This window comes from Lycorma delicatula, chromosome 2, assembly GCF_047948215.1.
Source record: "Lycorma delicatula isolate Av1 chromosome 2, ASM4794821v1, whole genome shotgun sequence".
NCBI lineage: Eukaryota > Metazoa > Arthropoda > Insecta > Hemiptera > Fulgoridae > Lycorma > Lycorma delicatula.
Window position 1 is genome coordinate 143,169,264 of NC_134456.1, and position 25,988 is coordinate 143,195,251.

A 25,988-nucleotide genomic window follows, 5' to 3' on the forward strand; every position below is an offset into this window, starting at 1 on the left:
ATAGCTTATATTATAGAACATGTAAAACAAACAATTAAAACAATATTTCAGTGAAGGAATACCAAGATGCACAATGCGAAAAGATAGAGTAAATATATTTAACACATAACCGTCTGACAGTTGGGTGTTTCTGGTTGACCTTTGATTAAAGAACTGTTCAGAATTCAAATCATTGATTTTATGAAAGCTTTTTTCTCCACTTTTAAGTGGTAATACAGTGGTGGCTGAAGCTGTATTAAATTACAGTATGTGCTATTTCTAATGTTCAATAGTTTATAGGAATTTAATAACAGTATATGTTTGTATAAAATTAATGGATGGATTTAGGCTGGTTAGAGGAAGAAACTAAACTAGCTTATTGTTGTTCACTAACCACCTGAGTAAACATTTTGTTCTTATACCATATATAAGAAAAATATTGAATATATAGAGAGAATATATATTCAATTATATAGAGAAATTATATTATTCAATATAATTTAACATATTTTTTTAATATAGAGAATATTGATATATTGATATCAATGTGTAACTCATTCAGGTTTGTTTCTAATAGCTATATATAAGTTTTATAAGAATTATATATTGTTTCTTGTATATTGTATCATTGTTTCTTCAAATTATAAATAAATAATACCTAAAATATATAATTTTAAAAATAAAACGTAAATAACAAAATTATTATTATAAGGTCAAAATGGCAACATGTTCGATCTTTACATCAATCAGCATGTTTAAGTACTTGTACTTAAGTTTTTCAATCACAACATAGGGTAGAGTTTCAATAACAGCTTAATTTTCTCCGCCAACTGCTATTCCAAACACAATTTAAAAAAATTATAATTTCTGAAGAAAAGTAATTTTACAATTAAAAGTAATTCTTTCATCTAGCAATGAGATCAACAAACAAATTTTCAACAGTCATTGTAAGTTACTTAAGAAGAGGAGAAAGTGCTTTTAAAAATTTACAATACCTCCATGAATCCACGCTGTCCTCTATGTAGTGGAAATTCTTGGAGTACTAAGAGAACCAGAATTGAAGAAATTTTCAAAAATAAGGTAAAATTGATGAATGATGAGGAAAGCGGGGATTTACCCTCAAATGAATTGCAACAAGATTTCCTCATACAACCCCACAGGAGACCAGGCATTATCAGTGAGGATACTTTACTGTCTGTACCTATTTCCATATAAGGTAGGATATTGCTGAAATACATATAATGGTGAATGATTATTTTTATATTAAAATGAAATTACTATTTTATTTATAGTTTTTCAGTGACAATCCTTTAAATTCTCTTTGTATAATTGTAAAAAATTAAGTATCTTTTTATCAGTTAATAAAGATGAAAAATTTGTTCAGATTATAAGTATGAAGTTTTTATTTATATTTCTAGCATTCAGGTGTTTATAGCTGCTTTCTCATTTGTCCATCCTCAAAATTCTGAAAACAAAAATCTCTTACATGTAAAAATTATTTTTTTGTTAAAACAACCTCATGTTATAAGAGCTTATCAGTTAATAAAGGTGAAAAATTTGTTCAGATTAAAAGTATAAAGTTTTTATACTGTGTACTTGAACTACTGTCATACTCTCTCTGTGCTTGCTCTACTCTCATTCTTTATTTTTTAATGTTGTATATTAAACTATCAAATAAGGATGAGTGTTTATTGTAATTTTATCTTTTGCAATTACTATCACTAACCTTTTCTTTGATTACAATATTTTTTTTTTTGTAAACAAGATAAAAATGTTTTGTTCATGCGGCTAATTATAAATAATTGTTTAATGTTAACAGGGGATATCCTAATAGCATCTGGTGTAATAGCCTATCTTGGTCCATTCACAATGCAGTTCCGTCAGCAGCAGATTACAGATTGGGTGAAGAGTGTATCTGATTTTAATATTGTCTGTACAAAAGACTTTTCATTGTCGCTTATTCTTGGGCAGCCAGTAGAAATTAGAGCATGGAATATTTTTGGACTTCCTACTGATTCATTTTCTGTTGATAATGGAATAATAGTTTCGTAAGTTATGATTTATATTATATGATCTGATTTTAATAGTACTAAAATCTTTTTACAGACAGAATGTTTACTTTCTGATAAGAAACTGGTTTCATCACCTATGTTACTCATCACCTATTTCCTTACCCAAAGTTAGAATATTTGCTATAATGGATGGCTTGACAATCGTCAAGTATGACTCATGATATATACCATGAAAAGACAAGATTTTTTTTCTTTTCAGCAATCATCCCAGAAAAGAAAAAAAAATACGTGAGAAATACCTGAAATTCTTGAGCATACTTTTGCATATATTATCATAGTGGTAATCTCTATCCAAAGGGTATGTTAATTGTTACACATAACATCAGTACTGTATAACAGGCAGTCCCACCCTTCAAAGTTAAATCAGTCAATACAGAAGAATAATGAAAAAACTCAGCATCAAGTATATATTTCAATTTCTTTCATGAATCTTAAAATAAATGTAATAGAAGTTAGAACTAATTCTCTTTTATAGTTATAATAGCAGAAGCAAAAAACTGCAAATCAGTACATGGGTAGGAGGATTACAATCATATAACTAATTATCAATAGAAATAATTAAAATATACAAATTTATAAATTTAATCTTTTCATTAATGTCTGCATACAGAAGAATGCTCAGTGTTGCTGGACAGAAAAGAGGATGAACAGCCCGATAATAAACAAGCTGTGTATAAAGAGTAGGTTGCTTCCAGACCACAATTTGCTTCCAGACCACAGTTGTTGCCAATCTTCTTTTTAGACCATATAATTTGTTGGCTCAGCAAAAGTCTTGGAGCAAGTCGTAGAAAGAAATATTGAGGGCAGCAAGTCAAGCAGGAAGACCGCCAAAAAAATACTGAACCAAATTTGCCAAAAAGAGGCAACTGGAGAAACGTTTAACACATTGATTTGAAGGAAATGAATTGGGTCACCAGCTCCCAGACATAAGAGGAGTTATAGGAATTATTTTGATGATGGTGATTCTTTGTTTTCAGTAAGAGAAAAATCTGATAATTGTATAGTAACATGATACAGTAACACGTCATTTCTAAAGAGCAGACTAAATAACACTTATTTCATTAAAATATGTGATAAATGAATTGCTCATGAATTATTATTATTGTGAACTGCCACTACTGTCACTGGCTGAGACCTCAGAACAGAATATTTTACTTTTTATTTTGCTTCTTTTGTTTGCTGCTGAAATCCACTTAATTTTTGCCATTCTCTAGACAAATTGAGTACATTTTGGTATTTTCCCAAATTTTGAAAGGATATCAACAGCAGTCAACTACTTATTGACAATGCATTATAATATATCTTTTTAGTTTCTGAAACTCTAAAAACTTTGAAACCATGGATAATGTTGTAGGTTGTTAATTGCTTTATTTTGTTTTATTCTATTAATGCAAAATGAGCCCTATATAATGCTTTATTTGTCTGTATATTTATTGAAGTTTCTAAGGAATTTCCTTCTGGTTGATGTTTCAATTTTAGTTGTTAATTCTTCAAACTTTGAATATCCTTGCTCTCAGAGGATGAGGATATGTGCTGCCTTGGATCTCCAATTTTAAAATGATTTTAAATGAGTCTAATATTAGACTCATAGTCATCATATTTCCATGATTTTTGTGTTATGAAGTTATCAATAACTTGCACTTTTCATCAAAGACGAATAAAATTGCTTTTGATTCAACACTTTTTAATACTTTCTGAAATCACTTTTATAGTTGAAAGTTCTTGTCAGACATGGTTACAAAAGTTAATGAAGATAAATGTTTGATGAAAGAATTACAGAATTTATGATAAGTGATAAATACAAATCTTAATTTCTATATTTTTCCTTATTTTTTAGCAACAAAAAATCTTTTATATTAAACTTTTATGAAATGAAATGAAAGTTTGTTTGATACAAAGGATATAAATAATTGACATTAAAGTGAATTTAAATGACTTCTGATTAATTTTAATATTTGAGGACAAATATTGTTAAAAACATTTTCAGTTTTTAAGTTGTAAATTTTAACTTTTACAGGCATGCTCGCCGTTATCCTTTAATGATTGATCCTCAAGGTCAAGCAAACAAATGGGTAAAAAACATGGAAAAAACAAATATGTTAAATGTTATACGTATGACTAATACAGATTATGTAAGAGTTCTTGAAAATGCCATTCAGTTTGGTTATCCTGTAAGTTTTTAGAACATGTAAAACTATTTTTACTAGTTAACAATATTATTTTGTAATGAACCATAATGCAGCAGTTTACTGTGTATTCATCCATTGTGAGCTGAGAATGTATAAGAATTCCTGTTAAAAGTGCTTAAAAACAAGCTGATGTAATATTATAAAATGCATTATTTAAAGTCTGTAAATTAAATACTTCATTATCCCTTCAAACTACAATCACTAAATTATCACTTCTCACCCATGTCCATTGTGTTCCCCAAATGCTGAAATCATTTGCAAAATAACAAATGAGCGTTGAATTTTCTAGTTATTAATGAATTTTATTTTGAACTCAATTGTCAATGACCGTGAGCGAGTGTCACTTATTTTAATTGGTGAAGACTTTTACTTGCCTAATTGTTAATTTTTAGAAATAATATTTAATTTATTCCATAAATTAGAAAAATCAGGTTTTTAAGCTGTTTGATTTGGAATGATAGAGATTTTAAATGTTGCTCATGAGATAATTTTTATGAAACTGTACTTCTTTTACTACATGCACTGCAGGATAATAAATGTAATTCATTTATTAAAGAAAGGCTATATAGTGAACGTACAGGTTAGAATGCACACCCTTGTTTAGGAAGACAAGACACCTTATTTTTTTGTTAAGTGTAAAATAATTTAATACTTTTATTGGAGTTCATGCACACTTTTTTATATAAACAACTAGAATAAGAATTTTATTTTAAAATTAGAAAAGAAAGGTTATTGTAGTAGCAATTACCATAATCAACCCCTACTATCTTTTGGCAAAATTTCTGGATTTCAGTTTAAAATTATTTTATGATAAATAGATATAGATTTTAAGGTACTGTATTAAGACTATCTCTTTTTGTATTATTAAAATGTTTGAACACTGATCTTTTACATGTTTCCATTTTGTACATAATTTTTCAGCTGCTATTTTCCAACAGAGTAGGGAATTTCAAATTTATATAAACGTATCCTGTCATTGTCTCACGATTTTTTGAATGTATGTAATGGATTTTTCGTAGGGAAAATATCACTTTATTAAACTTCCTTTAAAACTATGTTTTAAACTTCAGTAATGATAATTAACCATAGGTTTATAATTGGAAATAAGCCATAATCACTAAGTAAAAAAAAAGTAGCAATCTTATCATGGATTTTACCTATCTAAATTTTTTCATGATTGAAAGTTAGTTGTGTTTTGCAATTTATAAAATAAATACATCATTACTTAGAAAATAGCATAAACAAAACCTTATGTAAAGTTTTCTATGACTAATTTCAATTCCATCTGCTCACACTTTCCCATCCAATATATTGTCTTCTGCTTTCATTAACCAGTTAACCTTTGCCTTTCCTGTAAAATCATCCACTTATTTTTTAAGCTGTTTATCCCGGCTATTCAGATATTTTTAAGTTTTTAAAGTACCATCACAAAGCGGGTTGGGGGTGTGGTTCCCCCCTTTCCTTACGCCTCGCTTTATAGAAAATCACTTATAACATCACTTTCAATAAAATCCTTTTCTGTTGTACAGATTCATGATTGATTAATGTATTTCTTTTCTATACCTATTGAAGCCAAAGCTAAAAAGCGCTATTATGTATAAGACAACAAAACCTGTGCTAAAAATCTATAAATGCTAAGTAAAGTTTTAATCCATACTCTGGCCTTTTGAATTTGATTTATCATATGCAGGTAGTCTGTTATCGAAAACTTCATACCAAAGCCTGCTTGTTCCATTGTTAAAAGTTTCTTCCACCTTTTCTCACAATTCTGTTATTCAGTTTTCTTGTAAAAGGTTTACATAACACTAGACTGAGTGATGTAGGCCAGTAATTTTATATTTTATTTCTATCCTCTTTTATAAAAAGCAATATAATTTTAGAGTGAGTCCATTGAGATGGAATCTCTTCCTTAACCAAGATGGTATTAAAAAGATTCGTGATTGAAACTATGACATAGAAGATTATATAATTTTTTTTAGTGGTTAATTAAATAGATATTTTTCATATTGTAAATCAATGCATTTCTCTGTTCTAATAATTTTGAAACAATCACAGTTTCATAAAATCGTAGTAGAATAAAATAATCTTTTTTAATATGTGTCCTCGGCAAGAAAATTTTAATTTGTAAAACTTCTGGCAGATATATATGTTACAGGTGCTATGTTCAGTTAAAATTTGTCATTTTTAGCACATTTTCTTCAACTCTTCACACAAGTATTGTGAAACTTCAAGAACTGAAAATAAGTGAAGATAATTGTTGTCTGTTACTTGTATGATGTTAAAGTAACAAGTTTTGAAATATTTTAATAATTATATCCTTATAGAGATTTATATGGGTATAATTTTATTTTTGTAGATTTAATTTAATCACTTTATTAGTCAATTTATTAATTAATAGATATTCCAAAAACCAAAACTAAATTTTTATTCATGAAGAATTTTTATACATATTAAGAATTTATACATGGATGCAGTATTTTATAATTGAATTATTAATAAGTTTGTTTCAATAGAAATGTTAATTTGAAAAATATAATGAATCAAATTGTAAAGATATTTATAACATTTATAATTTATATTATATATAATTATATAATTATAATTATATATAATTATTATAATTTATAGATATAACATTTATATCTATTACTCTGACATATTGTTGATACACCTGGTTCCTGTAATTTGATCATTTACCGCAACTACAGATTATTAAACTACCGCTGTTAAGTATTATAAAAACTAATAAAAATGATTACATATCACTAATATTATTTTATTAATAATATTGAGATATTTGTAAAGTTTTTTATTGCGCGATATAAAACATTTTTTACTGTTTGAGGTATTGCAATCTGTTATTTGTCTGACTTTTCAAGTTTAAAAATGCACGGTTTGCTCCTGATTTGAGACATTCAGATCGGAAATGGATCTTATTCCTCAAATTTATTCTACCCCTCCACCAACAGCTAATAATACTTATACTGTAGAACCTACTCATATACTTTTAACCTATCTGGTGGCATCCCTTCGTTAACATGTCCAAACTATGACCTTTTTTAACATAACTTTTTGTATTTGACAGATTTTTCGTTTACATTCTTCATATGATCCCTGTATCGTATGTATCTATCATGTTTATAAGAAATTTCAGCTCCTTAGCTTGTAATTACCTTCCCTCTTCTTTATCCATCAAACTTCTCATCTTGTGCCAACTCCACCTAAATACTAAAAACATTTTTCACATTAACTTGGCTGGTAATTTAGTTTATAGTTAACTTTACAATTAAAATATGTGTAATGTTTCATTTTATGCAGATTTAAATCCATGTTTCATTTTTTTTAAGTAAAAATAAAATTTTTTAAGTAAAATAAAATTCTACTTTTGTTGCATTTTGTAATTTTTGTACTTTGGTATCTGTTTTAGAATAGCAAAAATGCCTACTAATTCATCCCCTGAGTTGATTACACATTGCTTTTGGATTAGATCAATATCTAGCATGTTTGGTACTGGTTCATGTGTTTGATTTAATTATTATAGTAGTTTTAAGTAATAAATTACACAATAGTTTTAATAATTTCAGGTTTTGTTAGAAAATGTTGGTGAAGAATTAGATGCATTATTAGAACCTCTGTTAATGAAGCAGATTTTCAAATCTGGTGGTTCAATCTGTATCAAACTGGGAGAAAGCATTGTGGAATTTAATCCTTCTTTCCGGTAAGACTACTATTATAGAACTGTAATGAAAGAAAATGTTTTATACAGCATTGCATCTTGCAAATAGATTTCATGAGTGAAATTCAATTTTCATGGCATATAATAACTATATATGTGAGTTTGTGTTTGTAAATATGCATTCATATTAATGTAGAATGTGTATCTTCATTAGACTTTACATTTTTGGACATATTTCTAAATCATTCAAAAAATTCAACAAGAGCCCTTAATCGTGAGATATTGGTGTAACACCATTATATTTATGTTAAAAAAAAATACAAAACTGCCAGCGAAAATTATGTCTGTGAACCTATTAATCTGGGAAAGTAAAAATGCTTTAAATAATTTTTTTACTGCTAGGGGTGGATGACATATCAGTTCTTCACTTGATGAAGTCAATGTTATAACATAATAGAAAGCTATTATTCCATTTTGCAGTGGTAATTATAATATTATAGCCACATTACATAGTTTGCTAAATAAAAGAAAAATTAATTAAAACACCATGCTGTTTTTACTTAGGTACAAGGAAGTACTGTAATTGCGAAAAATTTTGGTTTTCAGATTTCAACAGAAATATCCATTTTGACCATCCCTGAACCCATTTTGAGTAGTTTTGCCATAACGTCTGTACATACATATGTATCTTGCATAACTCAAAACGATTAGCCGTAGGATGTTGAAATTTTGGATTTAGGACTGTTGTAACATCTAGTTGTGTACCACCTCCCCTTTTGATTGCAATCAGCTGAACCAAAAGTATCCAAAAAGCCCAAATCCAAAAAAATTTGGATTTTGGACTTTTTCTTAACTGCAGTAATAAGCCCTCATTGAGAGTTTTTCAATGATACATCATAAGTGGTACTTATTTTCATTAGTTCCAGATTTATAGCCAAATAACATTTTAAAGGGGCACATCAGTTCGAATCAGACTTCATCTCATTTTTTTTTTAATTTAAATTTATTGATTTTTTAATAATTATTAACCTCTGATTATAAAAAAATTTATGTGAATAATTCAATAATAAAAATAAATAAATAATAAATTCATTTTAAAAAAAAATTGTGTGTGTAATTTAATAGGCGTACAAGGAAGTTAGTTATGTGTTGTCCGCATGAGATTTTTATATATAGTTATTTTTTAGAATTTACTCTTAACCTCAGTCAAGTCACCAGAAGATGCTGAACTACTCAAATTATCTTCAAATGAAGCTTAAATTTACTCAACATATATTAAATACCTAGAATCTTCCACCATGTGCAAGGCACTCAGAAAAATCTACATACTTTATCTGTATTAACTGTGATGAACATGAAAATGAATCTTTCCATTAAAGTATCAATAACTATAAAATATGGTTTATTTCTGTGCCCGATCAATTATTTATCTAATCTCATTAATGTAAATAAAAAATAAGGTAAGTTTATATTTATTTTTGGTGTAATAGAATGTTCAGTAAAAAGAAAGATTATTAAACTTAAAAATTAATGCATGGTGTTACTACACTAAGTCTGTAATTACTGTTACTGCTGTAAGTTGACTTTTGTGAGTGTTTATATGTATTCACATTTAGACTATTTGAGTTTAATGTAACGTACTACAGATAATGTAATTTCAGTGATAAAGTTTCTTTATGTATAACAAAACTTGTTTGTATGTAGCTTCTAGTGTTTTATTAAAGTAACCCTTTTATTTTTTATTGGTAAATATGTGAGTTACCAATGTTCCACTGAGGTGAAAATTTTACCAGCATTTCAGGAGATGTTGATGATTTCATCTGAGAATGATAGCACTCTAGAAACAGTTATTGATTTAAATGTAATTGCTTGTGAAACTATACTAATGAAATTGAAAAACAATATTAATGGTTTTGAAATATTTTTCATTTTGTGATGAATAATTTTGTTACCTATTCAATGCTACATTCAATAATACAAGGGCTATTCAGAAAGTAACTTCTGATACTCAGTGTCATGCAAAGAAGTTGGGGGTAGCGATTCTATCTTTGCCCAGTTGCATAGCCCAATTCAGTGTGGTTCTATTAGTGTTATTGAAAATATTGCTCACTTATTTAACTCTTGTTTGAAAATCGTCATAGAAAATCCCACCGACTGGAAAGTGCATGCTATCATCTGTGTCCTTCACGCAAAACTGTTATCAGTTGTTGAAAATCAGCATGAACTTTGTTCATTATATGGAGAGAATATCATGAGTGGCATTGCAGTAAAACAGTGGTGCTGCATGTTTCAGAAGGTCAAACAAATATTCACAACAATGAAAGAAGGGGTCGACCCTCAATATTGTCACAGATGAACTTGTTGCAAGTTTGATTTGATGTGAAAAGTTGAGAAAATCATTGATTAACAATAACAGAATTACCAAATAATTTCTCACTTATTGCAAGACATTATTGAAATGTAGAAGGGCTACACAAAACAAACGACACAGAATGCTACATTCAGGCATCCTTTTCTGTCATGACCGCTTGACCACATACTGCAGTACTCACTCAACACCTAATCAACAATTTCAGATGGGAGTTGTTTAACCATCCTCCATACAGCCCTGATTTGGCTTCCAGTTATCACCTTGTCCCAAAAATAAACAAATGGTTAGCAATGCAGCATTTTGAAAATGATGCATTGTTTGTGTCATAGTTATTTAACTGAGAATATATTAAGTTTATAAAAAAATGAAAATTTAATGTTTTCTGTACATCTTTTATTTAAATGAACTTGCCAAACATAAGTTTCCTACATCAAACATAGCCTGCACATGAACATCAATGTAGTCATAAGATACTTGGTTTGGCAACTGATATAAATACTGGAATTTGCCTGATCCCCTCTTTTGTTGTCTGATAATTCTTTTAGCCTGATAATACTTAAAATAACCATTTAATTCTAAGATTGTTTTGAACATATATATATATTTTTTTTTTCAAATCTGTTTAACGTATTTATCATTTCAGGTTTTATATAACAACAAAATTAAGAAATCCACATTACTTACCTGAAATTGCAGTTAAAGTAACTTTGTTAAATTTTATGATCACTCCAGTTGGTCTTGAAGATCAGTTGCTTGGTATTGTAGTTGCCAAAGATAGACCAGATCTTGAAGCTGAAAAAAATCAACTTATTGTTCAGGGTGCTGAAAACAAGAGGTAATATGTTCGTTGCATTTACAGATTTATAATCCTTTTGTGTTTAGTTCCTCCTTTGTGTGTGTGTGTGTGTGTGTGTGTTGTGTGTGTGTGTGTGTGTGTGTGTGTGTGTGCATGTGTGTGTGCGTGTGTGTTATTTGCAAACAAATCATAAAAAATTATTTTCTCTTTTTGTTTATAGGATGCTAAAGGAAATTGAAGATAAAATATTAGAAGTTCTTTCAACATCAGAAGGGAATATTTTGGAAGATGAAGTAGGTGTAAATATTCTGAGTTCTTCTAAAACATTAGCGAATGAAATAAATGAAAAACAAGCTGCTGCTGAAATTACTGAAAAATCAATTGATGCAACTCGCATGTCCTACAAACCTATAGCAGTCCATTCAACTGTTTTATTTTTTAGTATCAGTTAGTATGCCAAACTTTTGTAAAAAATTCTGATGTCTTAAAAATTATTTTTGTAATACATTTAGCACGTCTGTGGTAGTATGCATTTATGGTGAGGCTTCCTATTCTCCCCTCAGTTTCTCTCTGTGTGGGCAAGTATATATGCAAAAACTGTCAATGATTGACAGTTAGCATTAGTATTACCCATACTTAATTATTCAGTCTTCAGCAAGTGAATTCCTGAAGACTGGATAATTGAATTAATGTCTGTGGAGTACTTTTTTAATTAACTTGAATATGTTAGCATTTATTATTCCATGATAATATTTTTAAAATATTATTAACCATTTTGCTACCTACCATTAATAATGCTGAATTAATTAAATTTTGGTTCATCAAATTCATTACTTCTATCAATATAAAAATATAATTTTATTATTATTTTCCAACCTGACTGTATGGTAAATAACCAAGATAGAACCTGGGGTAGTCTGGTTGCTCTCCCATGCAGAGTTAACATCTATAGACAGATTTATTTATTCTGTTTACTTTTTCTTTAACTGAAAATATAATTATGAATGAAGAAATGTTATTCTCATGTTTTGTTTTTGGCAATTTTTTTTGCTGTAGTTTACTTGATGTTATCAATCTTGTATTGTTTTGTTTTGTTTTTTAATCTTGCAGCTCTTTCTTTCAAAATATTTATTACCTTTCCTGATTATTCACACAAAAGAATCTGTAAAAGAAAGAATTGACTAATATTCTTGACTAAATATATTTTTGTTATTAACTCGTGTAGACTACTTGATGTTATTAATATATATTACTTGTTTGATAACTAGTCCATAGTGTGAGTTAAGTAGAGAGACTTTTTCATCTTATCACTTTCTTCCTTTTATTATTTTGTTTTTACTATCTAAATGTTTTTTCTCCTTTTTTTTTTGTTTTTTTTGAAGTAGCTGCAAAGTATTTTTTCCATATTCTACATTCAACTTTCTTGCAGTTAATGATTTTTCCAGTATATTTCTTCTGAACCACTCTTTAGTAACTAATTGTCTATTATTTATTTATTTTAATGCTCAGCTATTCAAATACATTCAGGCAAATACCAATTTTTGATAGCTTATAATAATGCTGGGTGGCCTATCTCTGTACAAGAGCAAATTAAAAGTTTCAAAAAAAATTAATAGATTTTAAATTATACTTCCTTTTGTAACATTCAATTGATTCTTATGGTATGTAGACAGTATCAGAGTATTTTGTGCAGACTTTCTTCTAATCAGGCTCACAGATTATTATCCTTTGTTCATGTAGAAAATATAGCTGTAGCTTATTAACATGCCTGGATTGCCAGGTCAGTATGTGTTAATTTAAAACCAATACTAGAATCCTGGCTTGGAGATAATGTCAAAGAAACACATTCTATGATATTAAGACATATAACTTGTTAGATTAAACATTTCATTTTGGTTTTTCATTTTAAGCACAAAAAGTAAAATTTCAATAAAACAAAAAGTCTGAGTAATATTAACTTTTTTTTTTGAATCTTTATAATATTACATATATTCAAAAAATATCATTCATATGGCCTCCACAGCTTTAGTTAACAAAGTCAAAAACTGCTTGGTAACAAAATCTGCTTGGTAACAAAATCTGCTTGAATTCCATTAATAATGTATTCAATAGTTGCTTTCAAGTCATCAATCATTACTGGTTTGTGTTGTTATAGACTTGTAACTTAACATAACTCCAGAGAAAAAAGTCTAAGGGAGTCATATCACATGATCTTGATGGCCAATTCACATTACAATTTCATGAAATTACAAGTCACCAAACTTTTGATGTAGAAACTGAATTGTTTCAGCAGCTTGTGACATGTGGTACCATCCTGTTGAAACCACTTCTCATTCAAATCAAAATTCGCCAAATTTGGAAACAGAATCATAGCACAATAGGGTTTGCTGTAATGGCATCTACCTGCTTATTTTTTAAAAAGAAATGGCCCAATGACGCCACCATATGGTCTTACACCATATAAAACATACCAAACTATGATTTTTTTCATATGTAATTGTCACTATTAAATTATTTGAGAATTGGAATCATCCCAAATATGACAGTTTTGCTTAATTTACAAAGTCATCAAGCAAAAATTCAGCCTCATCATGTTGTTGAATAAAGGCTCAATTCTTCTGAACGAAGTAAAATTAATAAATTTTTATTTTCATAAACAGCAGCAATATTCTCTTGACTTCTTATCTTCAAATTTTTTAACCAAATGGTGAATTGTGCTTTTGTTTGGCAGATTGCACACATAAGTATCACAAAGTGCACAATATGTAGCTGTAACCAATTTCATATTGCAATAATAAATTTATATGATTTGTAAATGTAGAGGCGTGAAGCGTTTCATAATGATTTGTCATAAACTACTGAAAACAAACGGTGCTTGAAGAATTAAAAAAAAAATCAGTGTCATCACCACAATTGTCAATTTTTGCAGTCAATTTGAAAGATTTCCCTTGGTTATTTTTCAGTGATAATCATTTACTTTGGACACTGCAAAATTATGATTTTTGTGGCTTACTTTTTTTCAGCTAATTTGGCCAATATTGATCCTATGTATCAGTATTCTTTGACATGGTTTGTTAATCTTTTCAAAGCTGCTATTGATAATACAGAAAAATCTGACCAAATGGAACAACGGTTAACCTCATTAGCTAATTATTTCACTTACTCGTTGTATGTAAATATTTGTAGAAGTCTCTTTGAAAAGGTAAGAAGTATTATTCATTCTTTTACTTGTATATTTTATTGTATCGAAATTAATGAACTACCAAATATAGTAATTAAAAAGAGCTTACTAATTGAAAAAGAAGCCACCTTTTCAGTCTATAAATTATATCTGATGTTTGTAAGAGTATTTCTATTTTAGTATTAAATCATGGCAGAGAGATAGCATCTCAGCCTTTCATTTGGAGGTCCTGGGTTCAAATCCTGGGCAGGCATGGCATTTTTCATGCACTAAAAATTTCTATTTCATATTCTGATGTATAAGCTTCAAAGCTTATCTGGTGATATATTAACATAAAAAATAAAAACAAAATGTATTTTTTAATAAATCTAACTCCATCATAGTCTAAAAGTGGTAACGAGATATTAATTATCTGCCAGTCATATCAAATAGTATTATCCTGTCAGAGTTTGATAGTTCATGTGTACATTACATTCTATTAGTATGAGATGTAAATAAGGTCTGTAGTCTTGTACAGATTCAGACCAACTATTCTTGAAGTGTTTGGTTATTGAACACCAACCACCAAAATACACACTGGGATCAACTGTGTAATATTGGAAATTGATATAAAAGCTACTAATTTTATTGGGATTTGAATCTCAAAACCTTGACTTTGAAAATCAGCTGTTATCTAATTTGACATGTTTACCACTAGCCCAGTCCAGAAGGGTAAATAAAATTTAATAAGATTAAATTTATTTTTTGCCTATTTTTATAGTGTAATCCTTAGATCAACATAATTACCTATTTTTATAGTTAACAATATAGACAACTTTCTTTTGTATAGGTTTACGCATTGCCGATCACTAATCATTCATTAATTGAAAGTCCGTTTGAAATTACACTTTTAAAGAATGATCTTCAGAGATAAAATGTCTGGTTTCAGAGGGTGTAAAAAATCTCAAATTCCTGACAGGGATTCGAACCTGGGACCTCTGAATGAAAGGCAGAGACCCTACCACTCTGTGCCATGGTGGCTGGCAAGAGCAGTATACTATAATGCTTCAGTGCATGCTTAAACAGTGTAATGCTAATATGTCATAGCACACAAGAAAATGAAATCATTGTTTATTCTTTTTCTAATTAATAATTTTTTTATAAAAACAATTAAATAACTATGGTATGCACATTAGTAAAACAAAATCTTTTATTACAGTTTCTCCAAATACATTATCAATATAATTTATTACTATGATAGTTAGATATTTAAAATTGATTAAAAATTTTGTATTTTTATTTTGTATTAAATTTGTATTAAAATTTTTATTTCAAACTTACATTCTAACAGTAGTTGATAATTAACCAAATAATTTTATGAAAAAGACAATTTATTTAAGTTCATATTGTATAAAATAAAAGATTAATTGTTTTCTATACTGATTTTATATTCTTGCTCCATTAAGTTGTGATCAGTTAAGACATGATAATTAAAAAGGTTTCAGTTTATGAAAACTGTTTAAATATACCAATACATTTATCTACATTGCTTTTGTAGATAAAATAATACAGTGGATTCTGTATTTGCTCTACTAAAAATATTTTAATTTGTATAATATTGTTTCTTGACAGAAAGAATACATCAACTTGATTGTTTATTAATTTTATTTTTATTATGGAATGTAAAGCAATTTCAGATACAACAATACTGTGACATCACTTTTAGTACCTAAAGACAATACTTTTAGTACCTAAAAACAGCCTGCAATGTCGTAAATTTTTAGTTCCAACTGTAGTGGGTATGGTGACTCCCGCCCACTTTGTATAGCATGTTAATTTTTATTTAAATGTTATACAAGGCATAGTTCAAACATAAGGGCTAATTGGTATCAAAATGAAAAAATAAAAAATAAAAAAATTATCAGTGGTTTCAAATTACTGTATATTTACTTTATTTTTATTCTTGAAATAAGCTTCTTCAAACTTGTTACATATCCCAGCCATCTGGGATTGTAGCTACTTTTGCACACTTTCCTCAAATCGTTAAGATACAAGCCAGTTTATGAGGTGTAGGAAGAGATTGTAGTCACTGGGTATGAGATAAGGACTGTAAGGAGGATGATCAAAAATCTGCCATCAAAATTTTTGTGGATGTAGGCTTGTTGAATTATTTCAATTTAAGTGAACCACAATAGACTGCATGGATTGTTGTTTTGTCTAGCATTGATGTATGAAATCCTATTTTGTCACAAGTGATGAAAAAAAATTCTTCTTTCTTGTGGTTAAAGTGGTCAAGAAAAGCATATACAGATGTCATTCTGTGATTTTTGTGAACATTTGTCAGAATTTTCGGCACCCATCATACAACACAGTTTTACAATAGCCTTAGCCTTGAGTGTTGGTCATGATTCTCAACATTGTTGTCTTCTTTTTTCTACACTTTAGTGGTTCTCTTATGAAGTAATTGCTTTTAACTAAAAAAGTATCATTTAATGCTGAATTTAAAATGTGGGAAAGTTGCTCAGAAATGCCCTATATGGGGCGCAGGTTTGTTGTGGGTCATTGTTTATTATTAATAGATTTTTCTGTGTTGATATATTTGTATTTTTATTAATTCAAAAAATATGATTCAAAATCTTAATTTTTTTATATTTCAGGATAAGCTGTTATTTGCATTTCTTCTTAGTGTTAATTTATTATTTAATCGTAATGAGCTTGACCATCAGGAATGGATGTTTCTTTTGACTGGGGGAGTTGGTCTTGACAATCCTCATCGTAATCCAGCTAATTGGTTACCTTCAATGTCCTGGGATGAAATTTGTCGACTTGATGACTTGCCAAAATTTAATGTTAGTTTTAATACTTATTTTTGTCTTGTTTCAATATTTTGATAAATTTATAAATTTTTAAACTGAGACTAGTTTAATTATTAATTGGATTTAATATTATTTGACGAAAAGTAAACACATTCAGTAAAATGAATTTTTTTTTACTAAAACTGGAAATTAGATTTAATTAAGGAACTCACTAAATTTTTAGAGTAATTCTCTCTCTTCCTCCTCTCTCACTCTATCCCCTCTCCCCCTCGACCACAACTCCAATTCTCTCTCTCTTTCTTGAATGTGAGAAAGAAATGAAGGAACATATGATGGTGGACTACTGAGATTTTAACAAAGAATGTTGGGACTCTGACAATAAATTACTCTGAAAAAATTTGTAAAACCAGGTTATCGCAGTCTTTAAGAGTTATCATGCAGTAAAGAGATGTAGTAGTATAAAGTGGTAATGAGAGTTAAACATTTTTATAGAAATTTTTCATGCAGTTAATTGTAAGTGAGAATGTATTTTTGTTTTGAAATGAAGGCTTTTAAAACATTTAAGAGAAAGAGAGGAGGTCCATGTAAAATCTTGCTAAAAAAAAAGTAGAAAAGTAGCCATGTCACATCATTACTTGACTTAAATAATGACAATAAAATTTTTTCTTCTTACACTAGTGCTTTGTTGTTTAAAATTAACTTCATCATAATTTTATACATAAATATATATCAATTTAACATCACTGAAAACACAGTTTGGGATTAAGTGAAATTACATTATTCCCTGACTATATGGAATGATATAGTGTTGAATAAAACGTGGCTTGATAACATAGAAACTAAAATTATATTTGTTTTAAAAAGTGTGGCAAGAACTTTGCTACTCATGAAGAATAGACTGATCTTGAATTGATGCTCCTAACTGAATTGTTCATTTATTTACAACCTTTAGTGTTAAAAGTTTGCTAAAATGATGTAAATAGTTTACTATTGTATATTACTCTTTAAAATAGTGATTGTGATTCCATACTTTTTATATAGGGAATTCGGCAACACTTTACTGGTCACACAGAAGCATGGAAAGCCATATTTGAATCTACAGAACCACATTTAGCTAAATTTCCTGAACCGTGGAATACATCTCTTGATCTATTTCAAAAATGTATTGTTCTACGATGTATACGCAGTGACAAATTAATACCAGCAATACAAAATGTTGTTGAAGGTATTTGTAATTTTTTTGCAATGTCAAATTGCATTACTATAGTAACAGAATTAGTATTAGGGTGTTTGCAATATTGTTGTTGATTTATGTAGATTAAAATTTAATTTAATTACTTTTCTTTATTTTTTTCTTTTTTGATTTTGTAAAATAAATAAGAAAATAACAGTTAAATTTCTATCACCTATGATATAGAAACAGTAGGGCCCTTTAAAAAAAATCGTAATTACAAAAACCACTGTGGTATTTCAAACATTGAAAACTGCAGTAAAAAATTTTGATCTCATCAGAAAATTAACTGAAATTAAAAATTATACAAAAGTGTTCTACAAATGTATAAATTGCCTTAATTTCATCACTACTGAATAAAACGTCTTGACCTGTTGAAACAACTTACTGCAGCTGTTGCTATAAAGGAAATTGAAAATTTTTTTTTTTTTCTTCGTAAGGTCTAAGAATCTGGTAGCATTAAAAAACATATAGAAATCCATTACCATTGAAATATGTAGTGTAGAAAAATGTGAATAATAAACAATGTTCATTATTTAAAAAAATTAGTAAATTCCAAATTCAATGTAGTATAAAACAATATTTGCAAAAATTAAAATACCTAGTCATATTATTCATTCACTTTTATTAATTTTGCTTGTAATTTAAATATCAATCATTGAAATAGTTCCCAGCACATAATTTTTGTTACAGTATCATTAATTGCCACACTCTACTATAATTTAATATTTTCAGTATATCCCAGTTGGCAACTCTTACAGATTATGTGGGAGGTAGATATTAGAATGATTACATTTAAAAATGTCCACATTTCATGACTGATCTTGTAAAAAATAACTAGATAAGTTTAATGTTTGTGGATGTTCTGTGATAGTGTTAATGTTATGTAATCTATAACAAAAGAAATAAAACAAGCCTATTTTTTATATTTTGGTTGTAAATATTGATGATCAAAATAAAAATTGGGTTCATCATATTTGTTGTGTAAGCTGTAAGTAAATTAACTCTTTTACACTTTAAAAAGAGTGTTTTTCAAAACTGAGAAAGCATTTCTTTTACTGAACTGATATGTTGCTTGTTCCTTCTGCCAACAAAGTAAGTCCACTCTTACGATTTAGTATCAAGAAATTCAACATGCAATTTTGATAAGCCCAACACAATTTAATTTGATGAGGTTCAATAGATATCTGTTGAATTGAATATAAGTGGGATCACAAATGTTCTCAGAAAACAAGAACAAAAGTAGCAATCATCAAAACTGACTGGTTGGCTCATGCTACCCCACAAGATCCAAGCTTCCTATGTCTTTTCCTCCACAAAATTAAGAGTTAATTTGGTGTGGCATGAGCCAAACAGTCAGTTTTGATGATTGCTACTTTTGTTCTTGTTTTCTGAGAACATTTGTGATCCCCATACTAAATTGTAAGAGTAGACTTTGTTGGCAGAAGGAACAATCAATTCATCAGTTCAGAAAAAGAAATGCTGTTTTCTCAGTATTTTATAAAAAGGTGGTTCTTTTTATATATTTTTTGATATTGCTGGGTTAATGATAATCTATAAATACACTTTAAACCTACAAAATAATTTTTCATTGATTCATCTAAATACATAATAGAAAAAATAACACCATACCAGTTACTTATATTAAGTTTTGGTGTAATAAACATGTATATTATAACATGGCTGCTATTCTGCATGGAATTAAATATAAAAAGTTATTTGCTTAAAAAAAACAGTGTTTTTTTGAAGCAAATTTGTTTTTTTATGCATATGGGATAGCAAAGAATGCAGCAGGATTTTATAAAAAAAGACTGGCCAAAGAAACATTTTTTGAACTGCTTGATCAAAATATTTCAAATTACCTTTTTGTTGAACCTGAGAACAATGATTTTCACATCATTAGGATTGGTAAAAAATCAAAAACATTTAAAAGAACCTTTTCACAATATTAGTGGCTAAATTTAAAAAGTACATTTTCTGGGTCCTGTAATATAAAAGTATCCCACACGTGTGAAGGAAAACTCCAAAGAAATTAGCAGTATTGAAATCATTTTTTGAAGGGGTTAAAGAATTCTTAGGCACCAAAAAAACTAGTTTACTTTCTAAGATTAAATTTTTTTTAATAGTGTTTTTAATAACTTAAAATTAATGTGCTTTTAATCTTTTCAATCAAAATTATATCTTGATATCAATTTTCATTGATAATAAATGCTAACTATGTGTCTGTTCAGTTAAGAAATAAATAAAAATATTTCTTTTAGAAAATATAGCAATGTTCTATTTCTGTTAATTTTTCTGTAGTTAAAAGATAGTATTATAATTAAACTTCATTGTTAATTTTTTTTATTTTTATTATAATGTTTTTCATTCCATAATAAATTACAGCTCAGATTGGAAAAAGATTTGTGGATCCACCACCGTTTGATTTGCAAGCATCTTATGCAGATTCACAATCACATGTTCCTCTCATCTTTATATTGACACCTGGTGCAGACCCAACTGCCTTATTACTCAAATTTGCTGATGACATGGTACAGATTTGTCCTAAGTTTGCTTATTCTGCAGTTTGAGCTTCTTGCTTTGAGTGCACTATAAATCTGTGTAACCTTGTAAAGTTTTATTAATTCTGTAGACTTTAATGCACAGACTTATGCTGTTAGCTTTACTCTAGATGTTGGCATAAAATTAATATATGATCTTAAGCAACTATAGAGTAATCTTATTCTATTCATTACATTTGACCAAAAAAATAGTTTCTTGCCATTTCAAGTATTGATTTAGAATGAAAGGATAATTATGCTTATCTTTTATCTTTCATGAAATTATCTTTTGATTTTATACTGAATATATAAGGCTTAGATGTTAAAAAGAAATATTTTTAATTAATTATAACTTGAATCACAGAGTGATTCAAAACTTTACAGCAAACTCTCGAGAGCTGTTTCTATAGATAAGATAGGAAAAAAGTTCTTATAAACATAGGCCCAAAAACGCTTCATTAGCGAGCTGGGGGATTTCAGTTCCCCCAGGGAAATGAAGATTTCCTGAAATTCTGGGAAGGTAAATTAAGGAGTGAATTTAGTGGTTTCTTATGGTTTTCGACCTGAAAACTTAATAAAAATGGGTCCCAGAACTGTACCCCCTTAATTATAAATATAATAAACGGAAGATATGTAAAACACAAAAATTGGGGGTAAAAAACCCCCAATTTTTTTGGTTTAACGTAAGAAAACTTTGTTAAATTGTTGATTAAGTTAATCAAAGTTAAATTTTTAAGTTAAGTTAAATTTTACAAAAAATGTAATTCTGAAAAAATTCATGTCAATTACTTAAGAAAAAATTGAATACAGAATATTGAAATTTAATTTTATTAAAAAACAAAATGCCGAATTGTGAAAAAAAAGTTTTTACAGCATGAAATAACTAATTTTGTCCGTAGGTTGGAAATAACAGTTAACCATTTATTTACTACTTTTTTATCAGAATGATCAACAATTAACATTTTGAAACAATGTTTGAATAATCTTGATGGTGGTTTGTATTGTATTACAGTATGTGTTAGAGTCTGTGTGCAATTAACAGCTTTAAAAAAAATTTGTAAAATTTTCTTTCATACTTAAGGGGAGACAAGGCAAATATGTGTTCATTTGAATATACAGACATGATATTAATTTATGGAAAGTAAACAAGAATGGTTTGGCTGCAGTTCAAAAATATTGTGATACTTATCCACATCGAAGCTGTGGAGAGATGACTTAGAGAAAGCATCAGTTTTAGCCAAAACAAGTAGATACTGGTTATCAATGCCAGTATCTATGATGTTATCAATGATGTGTGAGAAACCATAATAATGAACAAGCAATAATAAATGGTTTACAGTTATTGCCAGCTACAAGTAACAGACTGGTTTCTCGGCATTTAAATATTTCACAATCAAATGTATGGCAGGCACTTGATGAGGCACAGTTGTAACTGTTCCATGTAACACGGGTACAAGACTTATTACTGCAAGGTCTCATAATAAGCGGAAGATATTCTGCTGATTGTTAACTAGAAAATGGGTATGAAATCGCGATTTACTTCATCATATTCTGATTACTGGTGAATCATGCTTCACAATAAATGGAATAGTACATTTTTGTAACACCCATATTTGGGTGGTTGAAAATCCATGTGATACTGTGATGACAAGACATTTCCAGCATACATTTTCAATTAATGTATGGTTTGGTGTTCTAGGTGGTAAATCGATTGGTCCATTTTTCTTACCAATGAGACTTGCAGGATATATATATGTAGGTTTATTTCCAATTAAGCATACTTAATTGGAAATAAACCTGCCCACTGTCTTGGAAGATATTTCATATGAAAACAGATTAGAGATGGTTCATGCATGACAGTCCACCTCATTTTTCTAATAATGTAAAGGATCATTAAGTAATATGTACAGTAGACAATGGATTTGTCAAAATGGACCAGTGAAATGGCCACCAATATCTTCTGACCTCACACCATCAGATTTTTTCTATGGATTTTTATGAAGTCAGTATTGTTCAAAACTGATTATCACCCAAGAGAAACTAAGGAATCGCATAATAGAAGACGCAGAAAGTATTAAAACACTGCAAAAGAGTGAATTCGTAGAATGAAATCATGTATTGAACAAAACGAGGACCACTTCAAGCAACTTTGAAGGAAATTAATTAATAACTCCTACACTAATTTTGAATGTCATTTTTCTGCTATTTTCATAGTTAAATTACATTTTATATTAAAAGCTGTTTCAAATCTATGGACAAAATTAGTTATTTCTTGTAGTTCTTTTCTTATTAGTTATTTCTTATTCTTTTCAGAACTAGTTTTTTACATTTTTAATTGAAAAAAAATACAACTTAATCACTTAACAAAGTTTTTTTATGATAAGCCCAAAAATGTGTTATTTTTTACCCCCCCACCCCCCCCGTATTTTACAGTTATTTTTATTACCCCCAATTATTTTTTACATCAGATATCTTTAGAACTAATGAAGATGCAGTTCTGGGACTTCTTTTTTTTTTTAATTTTCAGGTCAAAAACCATAAGAAACTTCTAAATTCACCCCTTAATAATACCTTCTCAGAATTTCAGGAAGTCTTTATTTCCCCAGGGGAACAAATCTGGGCTAAACCTTTTCCTAGCCATAACTTGCTAATGAAGAGTTTTCGGATCTATGTTTATATTAGCTACAGAAATCAACTCCTGAGAGATTGCTGTTTAGTTTTGAATCATTCTGTGTAATTAATAAAAACATAAGCACCATTTTGCATGAAATATGTGCATCCTTTTTTTGTATGGAATAAAGCATAAACACAAATTGTGCAGTAAGTTCTTCCTGAGGTAACTGGAATTGTGGATACCAGTGTGATTTGGTGGTTGGGTTTCAAGTAACCACACATCTCCGGAATGGTTGATCTGAGATTGTGCAAGACTACACTATATTTACATTCATGCAAATCATCCTCTGAAGTAATAACTTACAATGGTTTCAGAGGATAAACAGAAAAAGAGGTAACTGGAACAATAGTGTTCTGTTAATAGAACAGTGGAGGGAATAGTGTTACAAGACAGGACATTGTAGGAAGAAGCCAGTTGCTGGTCTAGCAAGTTTTGATAATCATGATTTGATATGTATGGTTTTTTCACTATCTACAAGATTCCTACTGAATCATTACACACACCTGACCTGTTGTCAGTTATGGATCCAGTAGGTTGCAATAAAAATTACTTTTTTTTCTAGTAGTAATAGTTCAGTTGTGTATAATTGATCACTAGCAGTTCCTTATGAATCTGTGTGTATTCAATGTACATTTATTTTTTTATGATAGATAGAACATTTATAATAATTAATTTACTATACTTAACTATAAGCTATACTTACCAGACCACAGTTATAGCAGTGATGAAGCATATCTCATTATGTCAGTCTGTATGACAAGTTGGGAATCCTTCTTTTGAATATTTTGAACCTTTAATTTTGGATAAATTATTAAGTAAATAATTACTGTTAAAGCATTATTAAATGCTTTTTCATGTGTGTCGAATATGTAAGGAATCAAGTCTTATTTTTCATTTTTTCTGTTCATTGTTTATTACATATTTTATGATGCAAGGATATGTTTTATGAAACGTATTTGTTACTATTAATATTTTATGGTTTGTAATTAATTCTTGAATTTTGAGGGGTTCAGTTTTATTGAGATAAAAGCTAGTTTTACTACTTTACTTTTAGTGTGTGACAATTTTATTTTGTTTGGAGTTTTACCAATTAAAATTCAGAAGGACAAAATGTATTGTAAACATATATTTTTGATAAGAAAATAATGTAAATTAAATAACTCTTCATCAAAGGTTTTTCATATATAATGAAGTTGTTTCAAGTTTATACATTAATTTGAACCTGCAATGTTGTTACTTGGTGTAGTTCAACAATGATTATCTATTTATGTCTAAAAACTTTGGTAATTCTCCAAAAGAATGTTTTTTCTATTTTATTTCAGTTTTTCATGTTTTAAAAATTAACTAAAATGTTAAGAGAGTGTAAGGCATACCTTCAGATTCGTCATTGATTATAATCAATGACTACTTTTGATAATTATCAAAAGTAGTATTAGTTGTTAATAACAACTACCTTATAGATTTTTAAATCTGTTAGTATTTTTAAATTTTTAGTATTGTTACCTTTTAATGTCAACAGCAAAGTCAATGAATGAGCTTAGTTAATAAATATAAATATTTTTTTTTTATTTTAGCTGTTATAATTGTTTTATTTGATTGAAATATTATAGGGGTTTGGAGGAAACCGATTAAATTCTTTATCATTAGGACAAGGACAAGGTCCTATCGCTGTTCGTATGATTGATGAAGCTACCAAGATGGGTACTTGGGTTGTACTTCAAAACTGTCATCTTGCCAAGAGTTGGATGCCTACATTACAGTCTGTAAGTGTACTATTGCATAAAATGTAAACATATCTTTGTTTCAGGTATTCTGTTAAATTTGCAAAGTGTTACTCATTCTCATGATTGTACTAAGATTATCCATAGATCCTTTCAAACATCTTTTTCTTATTCTTCATCCTTTCTTCTTCCTCACTGTTGTTTATGTGGGTGTGGTTTTTACTCCGCTAGGTACTACGTACTGAGAATGCCAGGTCCTTGTAGATTCAGTGTATCTTTGGTGATACAACATTTATTGTGATAAAACATTTTTCAACTTGAAAGCCTTTATGCGTGATGATGATCGAGATGAAGAACAAGTAGACATAAATAACAATCTTGCAGGATTATATTGAACATGGAGATTCAAACTAGCACAAATTACTAACATATGTTGAGTGATGTAATATTACTTGTAATCATTCATTATTCACGCTGTCGAATAATTGTCTGTCTTGGTGTTGTAGCTTGATTAGATATAATTATTCAAATATTTTATTTTTGTTGGTTCATGAATAAATAAAGCCTTTGTTGTTTATATTTAATTATTTTTATTGAATATGTTACACATTAAATCGATCCTTTCAGGAATCTTATTTCTGTGCGCTATACAAATTATATTAATCCAATAAGCTCAAGCACAGAATTAATAAAATAAAATAAAATGGGATGACACCATACCTTATTCTATAATCCAAGCAAGAGCGCTTTTGCGACTACCTCA

The 25,988-nt window shown here is 28.7% G+C and overlaps 1 protein-coding gene across 1 annotated transcript in view; it reads left to right on the forward strand.

Moving 5' to 3' along the window:
• LOC142319287 (dynein axonemal heavy chain 7-like) overlaps window positions 1-25,988 on the forward strand; it is a 187,489-nt gene that overhangs the window by 128,441 nt on the left and 33,060 nt on the right. The window contains exons 44-53 of the mRNA XM_075356394.1: window positions 1,799-2,027; window positions 4,069-4,222; window positions 7,825-7,958; window positions 10,931-11,122; window positions 11,304-11,530; window positions 14,107-14,285; window positions 16,901-17,092; window positions 18,101-18,284; window positions 20,676-20,821; window positions 25,115-25,267. Coding sequence (XP_075212509.1) covers window positions 1,799-2,027; window positions 4,069-4,222; window positions 7,825-7,958; window positions 10,931-11,122; window positions 11,304-11,530; window positions 14,107-14,285; window positions 16,901-17,092; window positions 18,101-18,284; window positions 20,676-20,821; window positions 25,115-25,267 — 1,790 coding nt within the window. The remainder of the gene's footprint in view (window positions 1-1,798; window positions 2,028-4,068; window positions 4,223-7,824; window positions 7,959-10,930; window positions 11,123-11,303; window positions 11,531-14,106; window positions 14,286-16,900; window positions 17,093-18,100; window positions 18,285-20,675; window positions 20,822-25,114; window positions 25,268-25,988) is intronic.